The sequence below is a fragment of the Colias philodice genome, chromosome 7, assembly GCF_061535455.1.
Source record: "Colias philodice isolate Cphi_HAF_F1 chromosome 7, ilColPhil1 Martin Lab GWU primary, whole genome shotgun sequence".
Lineage (NCBI taxonomy): Eukaryota > Metazoa > Arthropoda > Insecta > Lepidoptera > Pieridae > Colias > Colias philodice.
The window spans coordinates 10,750,169-10,769,370 of NC_143092.1; the positions used below are offsets into that span (position 1 = coordinate 10,750,169).

The 19,202-nt window shown below is 32.4% G+C and overlaps 1 protein-coding gene across 1 annotated transcript in view; it reads left to right on the plus strand.

Annotated features, from left to right (window-relative positions):
• LOC149487337 (dopamine D2-like receptor) overlaps positions 1-18,009 on the plus strand; it is a 114,366-nt gene extending 96,357 nt beyond the window's left edge. The window contains exons 2-8 of the mRNA XM_089697653.1: positions 10,190-10,299; positions 12,243-12,495; positions 13,106-13,290; positions 13,620-13,730; positions 14,759-14,971; positions 15,507-15,715; positions 16,544-18,009. Of these exons, the coding sequence (XP_089553779.1) occupies positions 10,190-10,299; positions 12,243-12,495; positions 13,106-13,290; positions 13,620-13,730; positions 14,759-14,971; positions 15,507-15,715; positions 16,544-16,758 (1,296 nt within the window). The 3' untranslated portion in view covers positions 16,759-18,009. The remainder of the gene's footprint in view (positions 1-10,189; positions 10,300-12,242; positions 12,496-13,105; positions 13,291-13,619; positions 13,731-14,758; positions 14,972-15,506; positions 15,716-16,543) is intronic.
• Positions 18,010-19,202: the final 1,193 nt, after the last annotated feature.

The window sequence follows — 19,202 nt, forward strand, 5'->3', positions numbered from 1 at the left end:
ACCGTTCAGAGTAGGATTTATAAATTTAATATACGGAAACATAATAAACATGTTTTCCCATTCTCTTTAATGTTAAATTTATTTGTTTGGCGCAATTTTCACCTAAATATTATAGTATTTTTATTCAAATTCTATGTTTTATTTCAATCACTTCATTCATCATTTTAGCACATTAAAGAAGCCTCTACAATAGTAACTAAACATAACGTTCCTCATTGTATTTGTTAATCTAAATATTAGCAGTTTTGAAGTAATTAGGTCAAACTCAAAACTCATCATCTCGCAGGATTCGTGACCCCATTGAAGGAGAATGTTATAATATAACATATTATGTTATCTTGATTTAACCGTCCTGGTACATTGGTTAAGGCGTGACAACCTAGCAGTCGTGAGTTCAAGTAGGTAAGGTAAGTGTAAGGTAATAATATTTGTAATAAAAAAAGACGGGTTGCAATGGGGGAGTGCCGGCAGAAGTGAAAACTTGATTATTAACGTTGAGCATGTTTGATATTTTGGAATGGTATCCGTCTTACGCTTTTTCGATCAGGTCACGTGTCCTGACGCGAGTTTAAGATTTTATACCCATTACAGAAAAAGTGCTCAACGCCGCTAAAGAAGTTTTCACTTCAAAAATTGTATCTTTAGGGCAAGGTAAGTGGTAATAGTATCTTTGTAGAGGATTTTTTTTTGTAAGATTTTAATTAAAAAAATTGCATATGATATTCCGAATTTTAAGAAAAGTTAAAATACTAATAAATTATGGAACTTAACAAAAATAATGTTATATATTATATAATACTACATATACAGCTTAAAAAGACATCCAATTGCATCCAAATTCAGTGCTGCACCGAACGTTTTCACTTAAATATTTCAACTTTTAAAACCCACTCTGGCTTCTTCAAACAATGTTTGCGTCAAGTAAAATTGACCCTGATCAATTTGCATCCCAAATACGTTTTAGAGCAAGCGATTTTAAATTCTACAACCTACAACATACGACACTATTTGGAGTAAAGGAAAATCGCTTCAGTAACATGTATGTAAACATATTGAGATTAAGAAGTTCTTAAGTTAAATCGAATGCTGGGAACATCGTATGCAGAATTATGCAGTATATTTTACTTCAAATACAAATCTGGTTATTACTAAATTAATGTTTGGCGATAGTGCGAATTGATTACTTTTTAATAAATATATTTTACAAGTGAATTATATAAATAATCTGTGGCAATATAAATCTGTGATATTCTTCATGAAAGATTTGCCGTTGTACGTTCATGATTTTCGCCTGAATAAATCTGTATCGTAAATAAGTAATGTTATATTAGTACTGATAAACTAGTTAACTATAATTTGGTTTAACATTATTATTCAGGTAAAAAAGAAAAATATAGGAGATGAATAGAAACAGATAGTGTCAATTTAGCTTTCATTGTTATAATTTTGTCTGTACTTAGTATTTTCAACAAAATCCCGATTATAATAGGGGTTATCCAATATTTGTTCAGTACCTAACATTTTTTTTAAGCTATTGCATAGCTTCTATCGCGGGCCTTGAGCGCGGGGACCGAATCCAGAAATTGCGTAACGAAAAACCTCACGCTCCCCACTCCGACGAGCGCGGAGGTGTGGCTTGAAGGCATAGCATGCAATAGCTTTACCGCGGCAGTCCCCGAGAGCCAAACGCCTTTTTTTTTATTTTTCTAGTCATTGATTCTAGTTTCTAGCCTTTTAAGCATTTTAAATGCTTGTTTAGAACATCTCGGTTTTCCTTAGAGATAACAATAATTATGATATATATATTATTATGATATTTTACTAACTTATCAGTAACATATTATGTTATCTTTATAAACTAAACGTTTTTTGATAAACAATTCATATTTACATTAGAGACATATTATAATATACTCTAAATACAGTGGAATGAACGAACTTCATTGATTACATTTATATTTATAAATGTGGGTAGTCGGAAATGTTCAAACGAAACTATTAATTATCTTATCATTATCTCATTAATTATGTGTGGTTATTTATATTATTACGATTAATGGAGTGTTTGTGATGTTATATTTTATTTTGATGAAGTTAAGTGAAGTTTCTGTCATTTCTGTAAGTATTGATTGTGGATTTTAATGTTTTGTTCACCTCAAGGTATTTATTTATACAAACAATTATACTATACTAAAATTATTTATGAATTTCAGTGTGTTGATTCTGACAAACAAACAAATTCAACCTTTTCAATACATTACTATGCTTACTCTAAAGTAATCTATCAACAAATCGAGACTTTCAAAGCGTGGTTTAAATTGGTCCAAACTCTTTAGAACCTCAAATCACAATAACCAAAGTCTTTCCAAACGCTTTGTGAAGAAACGGGGATTATGTTTGATCTTCCTGATTGTAACACGTGTCCCCACATAAAATTTCCTAATGAATTATCCTGGAATTCAAACGGAAATCGACTATTGTCGTTTGTATTAAGGACCATTTTCGAGTGCCCGTCAAATTAATAGCTAGAACCGTGATATAGAATTGAAAGCAGAATTTACGCGATTCTTCGGTCATATGTGTTGCTTTTTATGCAAATGCATGAGTTCTTATATCCCTCATTTGTTTTAATTCTTTACTTCTGCTTGGGCAACTGTATTGCTTTATTTTTCACTAGCAATGCCCTGCGGTTTCACCCGCATAGATAGCGATATCGTTACAGTGAAAAGTCTACTATAGGTCGGACTATAGGTTTTATTTTTAATCACATGAAAATCACCTTTACCCCGTCCCGCACTACGGCCTTTTTTTTTTTGTTTTAGTGGGGAAATCTTTCATAGATACCCACGGCCTCCGGTGGAGGGGCCGTGGGTTATGTCGGATCCCTACCGACCAAAACCCCACTGTGTTCCGCCAAGACGCATATTGGTAGAATTCCTCCGTGACCCCTGCACTACGGCCTGCTCGAACAGTATACCTACTATTTTCTGTAGATTGACACTTAAAAATTCGTTATATCTTTTGAATGGAATATCCAATTCTTTTCATTTAAAAAGTATTTTGCTGGTATTGAAACAGTCTATATTAAAACATCATTTAATGGGATAAGGATTAATATATGTGTATGGACAACATGGTTTGATTACTGTCGGCACTTCTATTTACTTTGAAAACCTAAAAAAGTTGTTGTAGTAACATAACTACTGAAGATGGACATATGGTATCGCGGACTTTCTTGTAGATATTGATTCATTCTATAATACCGTAGAACATTTTTTTGTTCTATCTTCAATAGATTCCGCAGCGCACGCGATGACAGAAGTTTTATTGAGGATTTTTTTACACCTTCGGTTACATTATTGCATTTTTGGTAAGGATCTCTAATTTTTTTGAAAATGCAATATAGCCTATGTTGCTCAGTAAAGATGCAGCTTTCTAATGGTGAAAGAATTTTTGAAATCGGTCCAGTAGTTTATGCGTGAAAACCATACATACATACATACTTACATACATACTTACAAACTTTTCCTCTTTATAATATTAGTATAGATGACTCATGATGAAAAATAAACGTTGCCGCACCGCACGTCAAACACATGACGAGTAGATGACGCGACGTTGCCGATCTGCGTGACAAACGCACGATGAGCGGTTGTGGGTACGCGACGTTGCTTTTCCGTAAATAGTTTTGATATGAAGTATGAAAGCATTCGTCTTGAACGCCAATCCTAAGCGTGTGTATGATGTGCGTATTACGTGGACTATTATTAGGCAAAAGACTTTTAAAATCAGCCCATACTTCGAGTCATTAAAATGGCATCCACCATTTAAAACTATTAAACTTATCCGTGAATGTAATACGTGAAAAATACGTTCATAGTAAAAACTAAAAATTATCTGGCTTTGCATGCTTGCCGTGAACTTCCTTATTTTGAACTAAGAAACAAGTAAACTTCGGTAATTTTAAGCCAACGTGACAGTGGATCGTATAAAAGCTAAAGATGCACCTGTGGCCGCTGCAACGTAAAATATAACAAACGTAAAGCTATTAAAATAAAAGTTTGCAACCATTTAGACCAAGATATTATTAAACATATTTTGCAGGAAAAGGAAAATAAAATACTTACTTACTCAACGAAGTTTCATTAAAACATTCATGTAAACAGACTATAGAGCATAAAATCTTAAAAAGTATAAGAATTGAATATCTGAAAATAATATAATGTACAAAAAATACTTTATAATTGCAAAGCAAAAATCTTAAGAAAAACTAACACAGCATGCAAAAAATTTGAATGTCGCCATACATAAGTATCTCCAAATACATAATAATCATATAATGAAGTAGGAGACTAGGAGTGGAGGATCCACAATAATATTAACCGATTATAGGCAGTTCCCCTAACCACATTCTGTTCGTTCATTTCGTTTAATTAACGAATATCTTGATGATATGCAAGGAATGTATAAGCATGAACCAACAACAGAACAGAAGATAAGAAGCCAACGAATTTACATCTTGTAATTTACGGACAAAGTTTTATCAGATTAACAATCGTATTTTCTTCTAATTCTTCTTGGTAGAAGCATGAGAAAATTGCAATACTCTTAAAAATAACTTATAAACACCTGAAGAAGGTTCCATAAAAAGTTTCAAGTAAATCAACATCAACATCAATTCAGACTAACAGTTTCCTAGTACTCCCAAACGCACCACATATTTGTCGCATGACACCGTAATACTCCCCTAATGAATGTAGGTTACGATTGTATTTCTTATAAAAAGTTACTGCCTAGTCCCGAATGGAGCTGGGAGCATATTCTGAACACGCGCGATATCGCACGTGACGATATTATTTCAAATTCAAAGGGTAAAAAGCGGTGCTGTATTAAAAAGGATGGCTCTGGTAATAGAACCCACGCTCGTGCTATTCTTTATAGAAATTTCTGGCTCTACGTTTTTACAGTTACAACTTTATTACTGGAGCATATGATTCAATTTTCCTTGCGGATAATGCAATGGAAATGCAGCTAATAGGGAATTTTATTGTATTGGATGCCATCAAAAATATTAGTAGTTGTGGTAGGGGAATAATTTTTAATGTCCCCAGTGAGCTGCCCTGGCTTCTTTCCACTTCAATAAAACTGAATGGTCAAATCAGAGAGCGTCGATTAGCGATTAGCTACTTAATATCGTCCTAAATAAAAACTTTATAATATTCACATAAAGCTGCTTGTTTATCTGAACTTTTTTTGCCGGATTTGAATGTGATATTTAATAGAATCTTGACAGACAAGTAACCGATATTTTTCTGCTGAAGTATTCAAATAATGTGACCATGTTTCATCATAATCCGTCTTGTAGTTTCAACTTGAAATATTAACAAATACATACATCAGTCCCAAACTTTCCCATTTACAATATTAGTAGGATTACTTACCGCTAACAACAAACACATCTAAACTCTTATAAGAGACGATGTGAGTCGCGGAATTAATTTCCAACTATACGCAGACATTCAAGCTAAAAGCTAGTGTAATAAAGCACACTGAAACTTGCCGGATTTTACGCTAGTTCAAATAACTTTGACATGAGGTTTGAAACAAGACGAAGTAACTCTTACCCCGTCTTTGCTAAAAGCTTCCATCATATTGTTTTTCTGTTTGCATTTGGGTATTAAAGAAGATTATATAACAAGATAATTCTACTAAAATATTCATCCTTGAACACAAAATATCGTAACACCATATTTTCTTACTTTGATAAATTCTTATCCATAAAGAACTTGATTAGCTAGGCCATTTAAATATAACATAGCAAGAGCGATGTCTTGGCTGATGGCAATAAATTTATACGCTTTCAGCAGACTATTAAAATATTCGGGAAAAAAAGGTTCAACAACTTTCTCGGTCCTGGTCACAGCTTTAGATACAAAAGTAAAGAGAAACATGTGTTATTGTGGAACTGACGGGTACTGGTTTCGATTCCCGTTGAGGACAAAAAAATATATTGTCTTGTTCTGCCAGGACACATATGGTTGAACACCTACATCTGAAAACAATTTCAATCAGTGAAACAGATCTGTATTTTATCCATTATATTTTATCATCACAAAGAAAAATCATAATATAAAAAGACGTATATAAATACTCCATTCTCAATAGCACATTCACACAGCTTCTAAATCATAAAAATGAACAGAAGCCGGTGACAATTACCTTTATATGCAGACTGCTATAACGCTCAGTACAAAGGTGATACTATCCACTAAAGTTGAACAATTATTATAGTCAGTCAGCAAGTACGAAGCAATAAATCGGTCTGGACGGATGGATTTATATCTTTTCAGCTCCACTAGCCAATTTCCATTGCCTGGAAAGAACGTACAATTTCTGAATTTGCCTTCAAACTTTATCTACACGATCTTTGTTTAGTGGAGCATTCATTTTCTTTTACATTACCATTTTGTATGGCTTCACACTTGTTTTGGTGTTGTTCAATAAATATTTACGGAAGATAAGTTAGGACGGTATAATATATTACGTATAATATAGTTAGTATAGACAGCGTTTATTATGGATATTATGTACCTTACGTATAAAATTAATGGAATATAACTTGTAGGATAACTTTTCTTAGGAAATGGGAGGTGTTCTGAAAAATCAATCAAAATCACAACGACTAAAATCTGTTTTACTGATTGATTTTACTCCAGGGACGAGGTGATCACTGATCGATCTTTCAAATCGTGGCAGAATGAGACATTAATCGATTTCCATTGGGGATAAAAAAATATAGAAAATGGATACGTACGTTAAACTCTGAGCTCATCATAACAACTTTTAGCCATCACCTGGCGCACCAGATGCAAAATATGGTTGAGTAGATTTATAAATTTATATACTAATGAAAAATGAAGGATTTGAACTTTTTCTTGGCGGTGTCGTTGGACTTGTCTGAACGATGAGTGCGATAAAGATACTAACTACGTTAAATAACATTTTAAAAAATTGGTTGCCTGTAAAGTCTGTTTACTGACGATAGTCTGTTGAATCGTGACAACGTCCGATTGTGCTTCTTTGTCGCTCGTTCCGCGCTCTCGCTTGCACTTCAAGCCTTACATGGAACGCCTCAGAGCGAGGTAACGCCGCATGAGTCATGTTTTTTCGTGCATGCAGCCGGCTTTATCGAATTATAAGACGTTGTCACGCCAAAAGTAAAATATTAGATATTATTTTTGCTTTAATTGTAATTAACATTTTCCTACAAAAGTAGATTGTCTATGATACTTTGGTAGTTCCTGTACCAATTTTAACCTATAAAGAAGATAATACTGAACCATATATCGTCTTACACTGTAATGATAGAGGCCAAGCAGTCTGGCATTCGTAATACCTACTTTGAACAAATATTTAGAGCTTACTCGAAATTACGTATAGCTTTAGGTTCAAAGGGATAAATGCTTGGGACCATTAATAACTTGAGATTGTTCAAGACGGGATCAGGTCAAGATGTTTTCGTAGTATGGATATACTTTTATAGTCAGTTTCACAACTTCTGTTTAGATTATCTGATGGTTAGAGTGATAATTTGTGAAAATATACGCCAAAGAGTGGCTATCAGGTGCATTATCATTTATCAGTAGGTGATGAAAGCAACAATTGAGTATTAGAATTATAACTTCTATTTCAATTTTGATTTAAAATGCTTAATATTGTTTTAGTTTTAATATTATTTCTTTAAAAACATTGTAGGTATTTTAAATTGAAATGGACGTAGGTTAAAAATTAAAAACATCTGTAGGTAATCTTTATTTACCCTGTACATCTGTATTTTACATTTGCATATAATATCATTCTTGCTTTAAAAATAATAATGCTTCACTTGACAAGGCTTGGTAGGAAATGAAAACCATAAATTAATTTAAGTATGATGATGATGGTATATGAGCCATTATAATGAAAGATCTCCGGTCCCCTTGCAGGAGGCATGACTTGTTTCTTTTTTATAATGAACTAGCTTACCGCCCGCGGCTTCGCCCGCTTTATCTAAAACCTAATAAATTATATACTAAAAACTTCCTCTTGAATCACTCTATCTATTTAAAAAAACCGCATCAAAATCCATTTCGTAGTATTAAAGATTTAAGCATACAAAGGGACATAGGGACAGAGAAAGCGACTTTGTTTTATACTATGTAGTGATTTAAAAGTATACATACAGGTTGTTAGGAGCTTGGTAATTAAATTACAGTAATGACAAGATCTCATATTATAAATTCATGTTTTGTTGTTATTTCCGTTTCTTTTTGGTGACTGCTGATAGGTAATTGTTTAATCAAAAATATTTAAATTAATTGGATTTCCTCAATAAATAGTTTAACAATGAACAATCTCCGAATTTTAAATACTAAATCCTCTTAAAAAATGAATTATCTGACGAACGTCCTCAATCCGACATCCGGTGGCCATTGAGGCTTTTGTCTGATCTTTTGTATCCTTTTTATTAGTTTCTTCCTTTTCTTGTTAAACTGGCAATTATTATTATTATGTGCCAAGTGTCAAAAACTTATCTTACTGAAATCTTATATCCATTGTATAATAATTCAGGAATATTAAATAATTACTTCATTTTAAAATAATTAAATTTTCATTTTTCGACACTAACTTTTTAAGTAACCCACTCGACGGTTTATTAAATTTACTAAAATGAGTGACAACTGCCCTCCTTTCATAAAATTTAATCCTTAAACCGGGTTTTGTTATCGCAAAAATAAATTTGCTCTTAAATAAGATTTCATCCATATTTTACGATAAAAATTAACCAAAATGGTCCGCATCACTCCTTACTTACTTACTATCTATTTACAAATACATACAAATAATTATCACTATTCCACAATGTATAACAATTTTAACGTTTGGGCTTTTTATATAGCATTTATTATTCAAAGATGCGTTATCAATCATAACAATATTATTTTAAACTCAATGTATGACTTATATTTTATTTAGAAAACTTCGAAATATCTGACACATTCAAAGATGAAGAATTGTAGAATAAAAAACACTACACCAAAAAGCTCTCTCATGCCTTCTGTACCATCTACTATCTACCACATCGATCTAAAACTAATACCACACACTTTCTCAGCATCCCAGGCTTAACATATAAACCGCAAGCTTATCCATTTGCAACTCGCACCACATCGCACTGCAATTTCATTAACGCCACCCTCATTAAGGAGCGGAGCGTTTTAATGAACGGAATTGAAAGGAACTCGCTTGGGGATTTAAAACTTACTGTCTGCGAATAAGTCTGTTAAGTAGATATGGATTCATTTATTTCAGTTAGAACGATGTTGTGAGTAGTTTGCGATGTTTTTAGCTATTTCACATACGATTTACTTTGCGATATGTATGGGAGGATTCTGCTCAATCGATTCAGGTTATGCTTATGCTTGATTGTCAAGCATCATGATGATGACTATGCATGTGCCAAGCACACGTGTCAGAAATGAAACTTCTTTGGCAAGATTCATAGACACTAAAATCGTCGCCTTATGCCATGACGCGACCTTGAAATTTGAGAGTAGCGAGCCTAAAGAAGTTTCACTTCAAAAAGATATCTGAAGATTGTGGTCATTGATGGATTGTAACGATAACGACGTACAGCTATGCATAAATAAAAAAATGCAATGATTATTATAATTAAAACAAAAAAAAAACTATCTGAAGATAGCCATGATAGTATTTAAAGCTGAATTGTAACGTAACTGTTGCTAATCTTCATAAATTTAAATAAAAATTTTCAATGATCATTAACAGAGAAACATGTACTTAACTTTCACAAAATAAACACGTAACAAGGAAATGACTTCTGAAACAGATACAAAATATTCAAACTGATTAAAACTTCAAGCCCGCGTTACTTATCGCCATAAGCTAACCCTTACAAAGCAGATAACAATTTTAACTAAACGCTTTGCAAACTCGCGAAACCGACAGCTGATAGAGATAACACAAACTGTGTTGAATTTTCAGTATTTTTCAATACTGCATCGTTTTGAACATTTTAATCTCTATTCTGTGTACTTAAGGTTGTATTTCGATTACGGCTCATCGATTTTTCTGTGTGTTATCATTTTGTGCTTTATCACAATGTAATAGGGTTTGTTTTTGTTCACAGGTGCACGGCTCATGGGGTCTGCCAGCGTTTGTGTGTGACGTGTACATAGCGATGGATGTCACATCGTCAACGTCGAGTATATTCAATCTAGTGGCCATCTCAGTTGATAGGTACGCTTTGTTTTATTAATTTCTAATTTAAACGCACCGACTCGATGACAAGGACTTTTTTAAAGTGACATAAAATGTGGTAGAAACCTGTTTCCAGCTTAAGCTATTTTACACTTTTATTATTATAATGAGGTTTTGTCACTGAACAGATAAAAACTTTATGGATTTTATTCGTAGAAAACTATAAAGTTTCGTGATTAACAGAAATTTAAGGTGAAAATAATATCCACTTATTCGGATTCGACATTAAAAAAGTATTATAAAAATATTATAGCTTCGTTAAATTACTGCAATAAATTATGAATAAACCTCTTTAGATAGAATAAAGCGGGCTACTCACATACCTGCCGCAGGGGCAATATCGGTTGCACGGCACTCGGAGCAATTTATAAACTGATTTAAAAATTGCCCCTGCTTACAAATCAGAGGCAATTAAGGGAGAAATTCCAATATTGCCCCTGTGGTAGGTAAAGGAGTAGGTAGCCGGCTTTAGCCAGCTCCAATAATATCAGAATGCACGTACCTAATCTGTATTAAGACTAATTGGCAAGCCGTATTTGGCCAACGTAGTGGAATAAACTAAGACCTGAAGGGTAGGACCTCTCTGTAATAGATTCGCCTTGGAGTATCGGCAACTTGCATTTGATGGACTTATGTCTGTAGTGCTTGGGTATAGAATTTCAATTTCCTCGCATGTGAACTTAGAAATTGGTAGGGATAGGAGGTGATTTTTTTTATATTTTTTGATTTTTGGTTAATACCTGCCTAACTAAAGATAAAATTATTGGATGCATTAATTTAGTGCACGAAATTAGTGTGCAATTTAAATAATTCAGAATCTCAAGGTATTTATAATTACCTCACTACATGTCAAATTTAATTCAGAAATGTTTCCTAAATTCGAATAGTTAATTTTACACGAATCAAACGTAGATTAAATCAGTTGTTACAAAGGTATTAACGATGTAACAGTAACTAGCATACATACTTACATACATACAGAATTGATATCTATAGTTATTATACCTATACATACATTTCGGCTATTAACATACCCATTTCACACGTTCTCTCCATATTGATAACTAGTAATTTAATCACCAACCTTTGATGTATCTGAGTGCTTTATTAATTTAATTGTCATCTCCTTCCTTCTAAAAGACATTCAATTTGTAATATTATGTAGTTATATTGGATCGAATTTGTGCTCAAATTAGTGTATATTCTGTGTATAGTTAATACTAACGATTATAAGATTTAACAGATTTAAAAATCGTTTTATAAGGTATTTTTAAAATAATAAATTGGTTTTTTACTGTTCTTTATTTATCCTTTAAAATTTTATGATGTATAATGTAAAAGATTAATACATTTTTATCTTCATTCATAAATCCGTGTAAATAATTTTACATTCAATACCAACAAATCTATATGCATTTTCTTTTAAAACAATAGAAACATTTCGTATACAAGAGCTAGTTTGGCATGAAATTTGACTATTTCGATTCGCTATAAATCATGTTAGTAAATCGTTTAATGTCGATTTTTCGTTTACCCTACTCAATTTAACCAAAGAATACATGATTTATATATTTTACGAGCCATGACCTGGTTTCTATTGCTTTTTGTAGTATTACAACTGAACAACTTCTAAAAACTTTGGACATAAAAGATATAGTGAACTTACAGAATTCTAATAAATGTAAATAAATATAGGTAGGTATATTTAGACCATCTAATTATAACTGTATTCAACATTCTAGCTAATTTATAAGATTAATAAGCTGAAATGAAAGATTGGTTAGTCTATGCAATATTAAAAGTATAACGTAGCAAATGTAACTATTATATTATGCCGCCCAAGTCAACTAAGCAATACGTGTAATGTTTCTTCAATCTGAAAATTGCCCACTTGTATTTACAATTACAATTCTAATCCCCAGGTACATAGCAGTAACACAACCCATCAAGTACGCGAAACACAAGAACAACCGTCGCGTCTGGTTCACAATAGTCCTTGTGTGGATGATCTCCGCGGCCATCGGAGCCCCAATCGTGCTGGGCCTCAACGACACGCCCGACAGGAACTATGACGAGTGTCTGTTCAACAGCCAGAACTATGTGCTTTACTCCTCGCTCGGCTCCTTTTATATCCCCTGTATTATGATGATGTTCCTGTACTATAATATATTTAAGGTGAGTTTTTCATAAATGTTTATCACACTTCTCTGTGTTGCTACTTTTTAGTAAAAATAAGTTTTATAATAAATTAAACCCAATCCATAATTATTTGAATAAATGACGACAAGTACTGCATTATTTATTTATACTACTCCATAATGTCTCGAAAGTCGAGAAATTACAATTAATAATAGTTATGATCAAAATTATAATAGGTTCATAAATATCTAAGATATTAAAGTAACGAATACATTCTAAATTAAATGAATTAGAGCAAACACGCATCTAAAACACTAAATTCAGTTGTACACAGTGACCATAATAAATAAATAAATAAATAAATAAATATTTCGGGACAATTTTCACACACGGCACGATCTGATCCCATACTAAGCTTTCGCTTGTGTTATGGAAACCAGATGGCTGATAAACATACATATATAATTTTAAATAAATACTTATATAGATAATTAACACCCAGACACAGAGCAAACATCTATGTTCATCACACAAATATTTGCCCCGGGTGGGGATCGAACCCACGACCTCTGGCTTGGAAGGCAGGGCCACTACCAACCAAGCCAACCGGCCAGTCCCATAATATAAAACTTGTTCATATCCTCAGGCGTTAAGGAAACGTGCGAAGAAGCAGCGGGCAGCGAAGAAGCCACCCACAGCTGGTGAACACACCGGCACCACCACAGCCCTGGTGATAGAGAACGTGGCGGCCACCAGGCAGCTGGAAACCGCGATAGATGACAGACCAACCAACACTGGCTCTGGGAGCAATGAGGATGATCATGAAGATAGGTATGATAACGGACTTTTAACTTGATCCCGCGACTTCACTCGCGTGGTGTATTATCCAGACAATAATAATCTCTATGCCAATTTATTATGCTTTAAATTATTGCGTGAATGTGGCTGCATTAATATAATAGCAATGATAATACTCTAAGTTTTGTGTTCCCGTTTAAACACGCATATCCAAATTACACACGTTACACATATGTATATCTAAATTTCTGTGTATGAAATATACCACAATAAAAATATAATAAAAAATAAAACATCATCATCAAAAGATAAACATATATCAAATTAATTCTTAACTAGCAAAACTGACCATTCCATTGCAGTTTTGACAAGCGGTCGATAGATCTAGAAGCGGATGCTGAGCTGTGCCACGTGATCCCCAACGACAAGTCCACGGAGTTCATGCTGGCCACCGTCACTGAGGAAACTGCCAAGTTTGTAGATTATAATTTTATTCTTTATGGCAAAAATAGCCCTGTTGTGGCCAAGAACTAAAGTTTATAATAATTTTTATTGAGAAGAGATCACTTATTACAAAAAGGTGATCGAAAAATGAAAAATACTACTTACTCGACAACAGGCGAGCAATAATAAATTGGATAACACCCAAATTTTGCTCTTGAAATCTTTAACGTAAAGCAAGTGCTGGTAGCGATTATAATCCTAACAAAATATATTTTTTACCACATTCTTTTTATATCTTAGTTTAGGTAGTTTATAAGAAAAATATTGGACAGAAAATTCGGACAAATATTTCGGATTATAGGTCATTTTTGTCACATTGCTATAAAAGTACTTTTTCAAAGTAATAAACCGCAAGGTTTATAGCAAAGGATGCCCAGTTATATCTCGAGCTGCCAACCGAAAAAGTTTATCTATTTCTTTTATATCCATGAAACCAGTATAATTATTAAAGTTTCCACTTTCTTACAAAAGCACTAAAACAACACAGATTATAAACAGTTGCTTGTTTTGTCGCCAACCAAATTTTGATTAAGACCGAGAATTTTTCGGACTTGAAATAGTTTCATTTTGAGCAAGGAATTTCTTTAGTTTACTTTATATACTTTACTTGTACAAGGTTATTGGAGTTGGTATTTCAATAAAGATTTATTTTCACAAAAAGTCTAAAGGATTTTTATTGTGTTAGTATACTACGCAGCTCTCCCGCGTTGACCTCAATGAAAAAGTTTAACATTCCACTTGAAAACTGCCTAGCCTATTCTAATACAACATAATATTACATATTATATTATGTTGTATTAATCGTGCAGTCGTTCTAGCGTGAAAGTCTTGCAATCTTCTTGCAATATATAATATAATGTAAAATGTGTTATATAAAAATATCAGATAACATCCATGAATAGTTTAAATCAATTCGTCAAAATGAAATTTTAATACTTTTATACATACCTACTCATGATAACACTAACACATCTCTAATAACAACGTCTTTTACCAGGCCTTCAAGAAAAAAGCTAAAATTGCAAGCCCTTCAAGATCCAAATGGGAACAATGATTCAGGATATGTGCCTTCCAATCTAGAAGATACGATAAGAGAACACGTGTCACCACCACCATCACCAGCGGTCAGAGATGCTACAGTGATCAGGAACGTCGCAGCATGTGAGAGGTGGAAGAAGAAGAATGGTAAACGAGTTGAGTCGGACTCCAGGTAAATCTAATTCAAACTCAAAAAAAAATATTAGTCAAAGACTTTTACGGAATTGTAACGCGATTTGTTCATTCTATTATTCTGTATTCATCCCGAAAATAATAAAAAAAAACAATCAATCATTTATTCTTTTTGACAAGACGCTTTTAAATAGTTATAACATAGTCATTTACTACCAGTTCGGAAAGCGCAGTTCTATCACAGTTCTATCAATATAATTGCAAAAGTTAACTTTTTAACTTTATCACGCCTAAATCCATGGACGGATTGTAATGAAATTGTTTGAAATGTCTGTATTGTGCTGTAAAAATTGAGAATGGTACCTTTGTTAAACATATTATGAGATAAGATTGAATTATATTCGAATACTGCAAAATATAATTAAGTTTAAATATTTTGTAGTGGCTAAAAATAATTTATGAAGAAGAATTTTAAAGAATAAAATATTCATCTGATTTATAAAAAAGCTCTCACATTTGTTTCATTTCAATTTTTTTCTTGCAAATACCTGTTAATAATATACATTTCAATTTAGGAATGCCTCAATAGCTTTCCGCTCTGACGACGACCTCGGCTCCAGTCATTATGACATTCGAGACGGCACCAACAGTAAAAAGGAAAGAAAAGCGAGTTCCACGGCCCGTTTCACTATTTACAAGGCTAATAAGGCAAGCAAGAAGAAACGGGAAAAGTCGTCAGCCAAGAAAGAAAGGAAAGCCACCAAGACTCTGGCTATTGTCTTAGGTAAGGCTCAACATCTGATTTAAATTATTTGAAAACTTTCCACAAAGTATTGTCGAAGTTGATAAAAATATAAGTACTTATAGTTAAATGAATTAGAAACCACCGCGAAGTTCGACAAAAGGTCGGACACAAGATTCTTTGAGCGAAAAAGGTTAGCGAAGTTTAATTTGAATTTGTATGCTTTATGACCTTGGTCGTTTGTAAAAATGAAAAGTTCGATACTTAAATAAATAACCGATATTGCGGTGAAGTATTTGACAGATCTCAAATGTTATCCCAAACGGTGAATTGTAATATTTTCGTGGAATGTTTTTCTATGAATTTATATACGTTTCGAAACTCGCCTAAGTGGTTCACCTATTTCTAAAGGGAACTTGTTAAAACTTGTACCAAGTTCGGAAGTATTTGGAAGAAGGAAAATTACTTATATAAAATTTAAGAAGTTCACACCTTTTCGCAAATAATACTTGTTCCAAATTGTTGAACTTGTGATATCTTAGGATCTTGTAAAGTGAGCAATTTCTTAAGAAAATTAACAGTCAATTTAATGACCTCTGACTTTATTCTTCATAAATATAAATTAAAATTTTGCTCGACATTATTAATTTTGTTATAGAAAACTTTTCGAAATTCCACGGGTTTATGTATTAAACCTTTTCCCAATAAAATTATCGCTTTTATTTTACTTTGCGAAAACTGAAACTAGATCTGACTAATCGATATTAACGCTCCTGCGTTCACATTTCTTCACTTATTCAACATAGTTTTAATTGACAGAATTGTGACAGTTTAAAAAGCATCATAACTAAAATAAATCCGTTTTTACAGGTGTTTTCCTCTTCTGCTGGACGCCGTTCTTCACATGCAACGTGTTAGATGCCATCTGCGCCAAGTTTGGCCTGCAGTTCTCCCCTGGAGTCACCGTCTTCATCCTCAACACCTGGCTCGGCTACATCAACTCCTTCCTCAACCCCGTCATCTACACCATCTTCAACCCTGAATTCAGGAAAGCCTTCCGAAAAATCCTCAAATGCAGCACCTAGCGTTCGGACTATGTGGTCGTTTTTACACATTAGATCTCGTAATTTTACAAATGTACATACATCTACAACGAACGTTCTAGAGATCTTAACGGCCAGACTTTTGGTAGGAAATAGCATATCAAATTAGTACTTTGAATTCTAGTCAGTATAAATGCTTTAAACGTGTACTTATATCAGTATTAATATTATTATTAATAGCAATTGAAATGCCAAACCTGTAGATCTAAGATTTCGTTTGTTTAAGGTTGTGATATTTTTATTTCTTTAAAATTACTTATAAGAATTTAGTTGTTTGTTTCGTTGTTATTTACTTAAATAAATTATTTAGACTGAAGCTTTTAACTTCCACGAACGTAGATGTGACGTAGTTCAAGTGGATTTCAGCCTCAGTTATTTTAAAATTTAATCAGTTTCATACTGAATCCGTTAGAATTTGAATGTATCTAAAGATAAAATCTCTACTCGTTGTTAGCTTGGACATCCGTCCATGTTTATTTAGCTAACGTTACTCTGCTAGCTATTATTGTAATTTATAAAATAGTTATTATGATATGGAATATTATAAATTATACATATAACGATAAAAAGTCAATGCACGGCGTGATTTGAAAAATGTAAATATGTTAAACTATAATTTGATCATATCAGAGGTAATAATGTAAATAACTTCTTAAATAAAGCTTATGTTAGTTAGATCGATGTTTTTATAACGGTTAATGAATTTTAAATTACAATATGTATTAGAATCAGTATTAATATAGTCGATATGTATATTGTTAACTACGAAAGCATAGAACAGAACTCAACGTTGGGTCTTTTTTTTCATTGTAGTGAAGCCATGACCAACTAGATCATTATCTACCCAAAGAGTTGCATTTATTCTACTCTTTATATTATCAATACCTTTATTACCAACCAAATACGAATCGTTATCAAGAAAATTGTGTCTATTGTAAGCTACGTCTTCATCCTTGTAAATTATTTATTTCCCTTACCTCAAAGGCTGTGGAAAGACAAATCTAATGTGATATTATTTTAACATGCTCAATTAATGATTTAAATTTGCTCATGTTGTATTACGATGCTCATTATAATTTAACATTACATTGTTGATGTAATTACAACTCTCAAAGCTTCTTCGTACACTATTAACGATGTCGGTTTCTTTATCGAAGTTACATATTATATTAACATCAATTTTGATGCCAGATGTACTGCTATTTTGTACTACATTTAAGCCAGATTTTCTATTTCAACGTTCAAATTTAGTGTTTTGATAAGCTAAAATCATACTTTTAGTGTTTTGATAAGGTATGATTTTAGCTTAAATAGAATAATTTTTTGTACTTAAATTTTTGTTCATATCTTCCCTTTATACATATATATAATATATATATATATATATATATATATAATATAAAGATGAGATATAACATGATGGGATGAGATAGTACATGATGGGATGAGATATACATGAGAACGTACATCGGCTGATGATGAAATGAAAGTAATTATTACTACATTTATACACATAATATTAACTATATAGTTTGTTTAAACATAGTCGCATTTGTAGTACCCATTCATTTTGCAGTGAACTGACAAATTCAGAAACTAACTTTGTTATGACCGATCACGGCATAAATCAATGTTGTTCTAACTTCTATTTTCAATTCCTAAAACTATTCTAGTGTTTATCGTTCCTGCAATTGTATTAATTGGTTATTTTTTACGGTATCCCTATACTCAACTTCATACCAACAACTTATCGTATATTCTGTCAAATTATTCCGATATACATTATTCTTCTGTAGAATCAAGATTGGTATATTTTACCCTTCTTACAACCGCACCTTTTCAATTTTCTCCTCCACAATTTGAAAGGTATATATCTGGCCCAAGTCATACCATAATATGTACAATTTATTTGTCCCTATATATTTAATTTACATCTTACAATCTTGACAAGGGAAGGAGCTCTGTAAAGATAGATAACTAACTGATAAGGTTTCCAAACGATCTCAAGACTATATCAATGATGTAGCAATAAAATTTACTGAAAATACTGTATAATAAAGTTATTTATAAGTGGTTATTGACTTACATAATATATTATGTATTGGATACAATATTTTAACTCCGTGTCGTCTTATTATTAGAAGTCGTACAAATAGGGTATGAAATAAGAACTAACTCTACTTAATCAGAACTAGCGTCTACAAATCGATGTATATCCTTATTTATAAGTATTGTATTATATTATAAAAGCTCAATATTTAATTTATAAAATACTTCTGCAATAATATTTCAATAAATGTTATGTATAAAAGTATTAGTGCCAAATTGCTATGTTTAACTGTAAATAAATGTTAGAAACTTCGTAAATATTATGTTTTTATTGTGGTCATAATGGAGTATTGTTATACATATTTTCCCCAGAAATT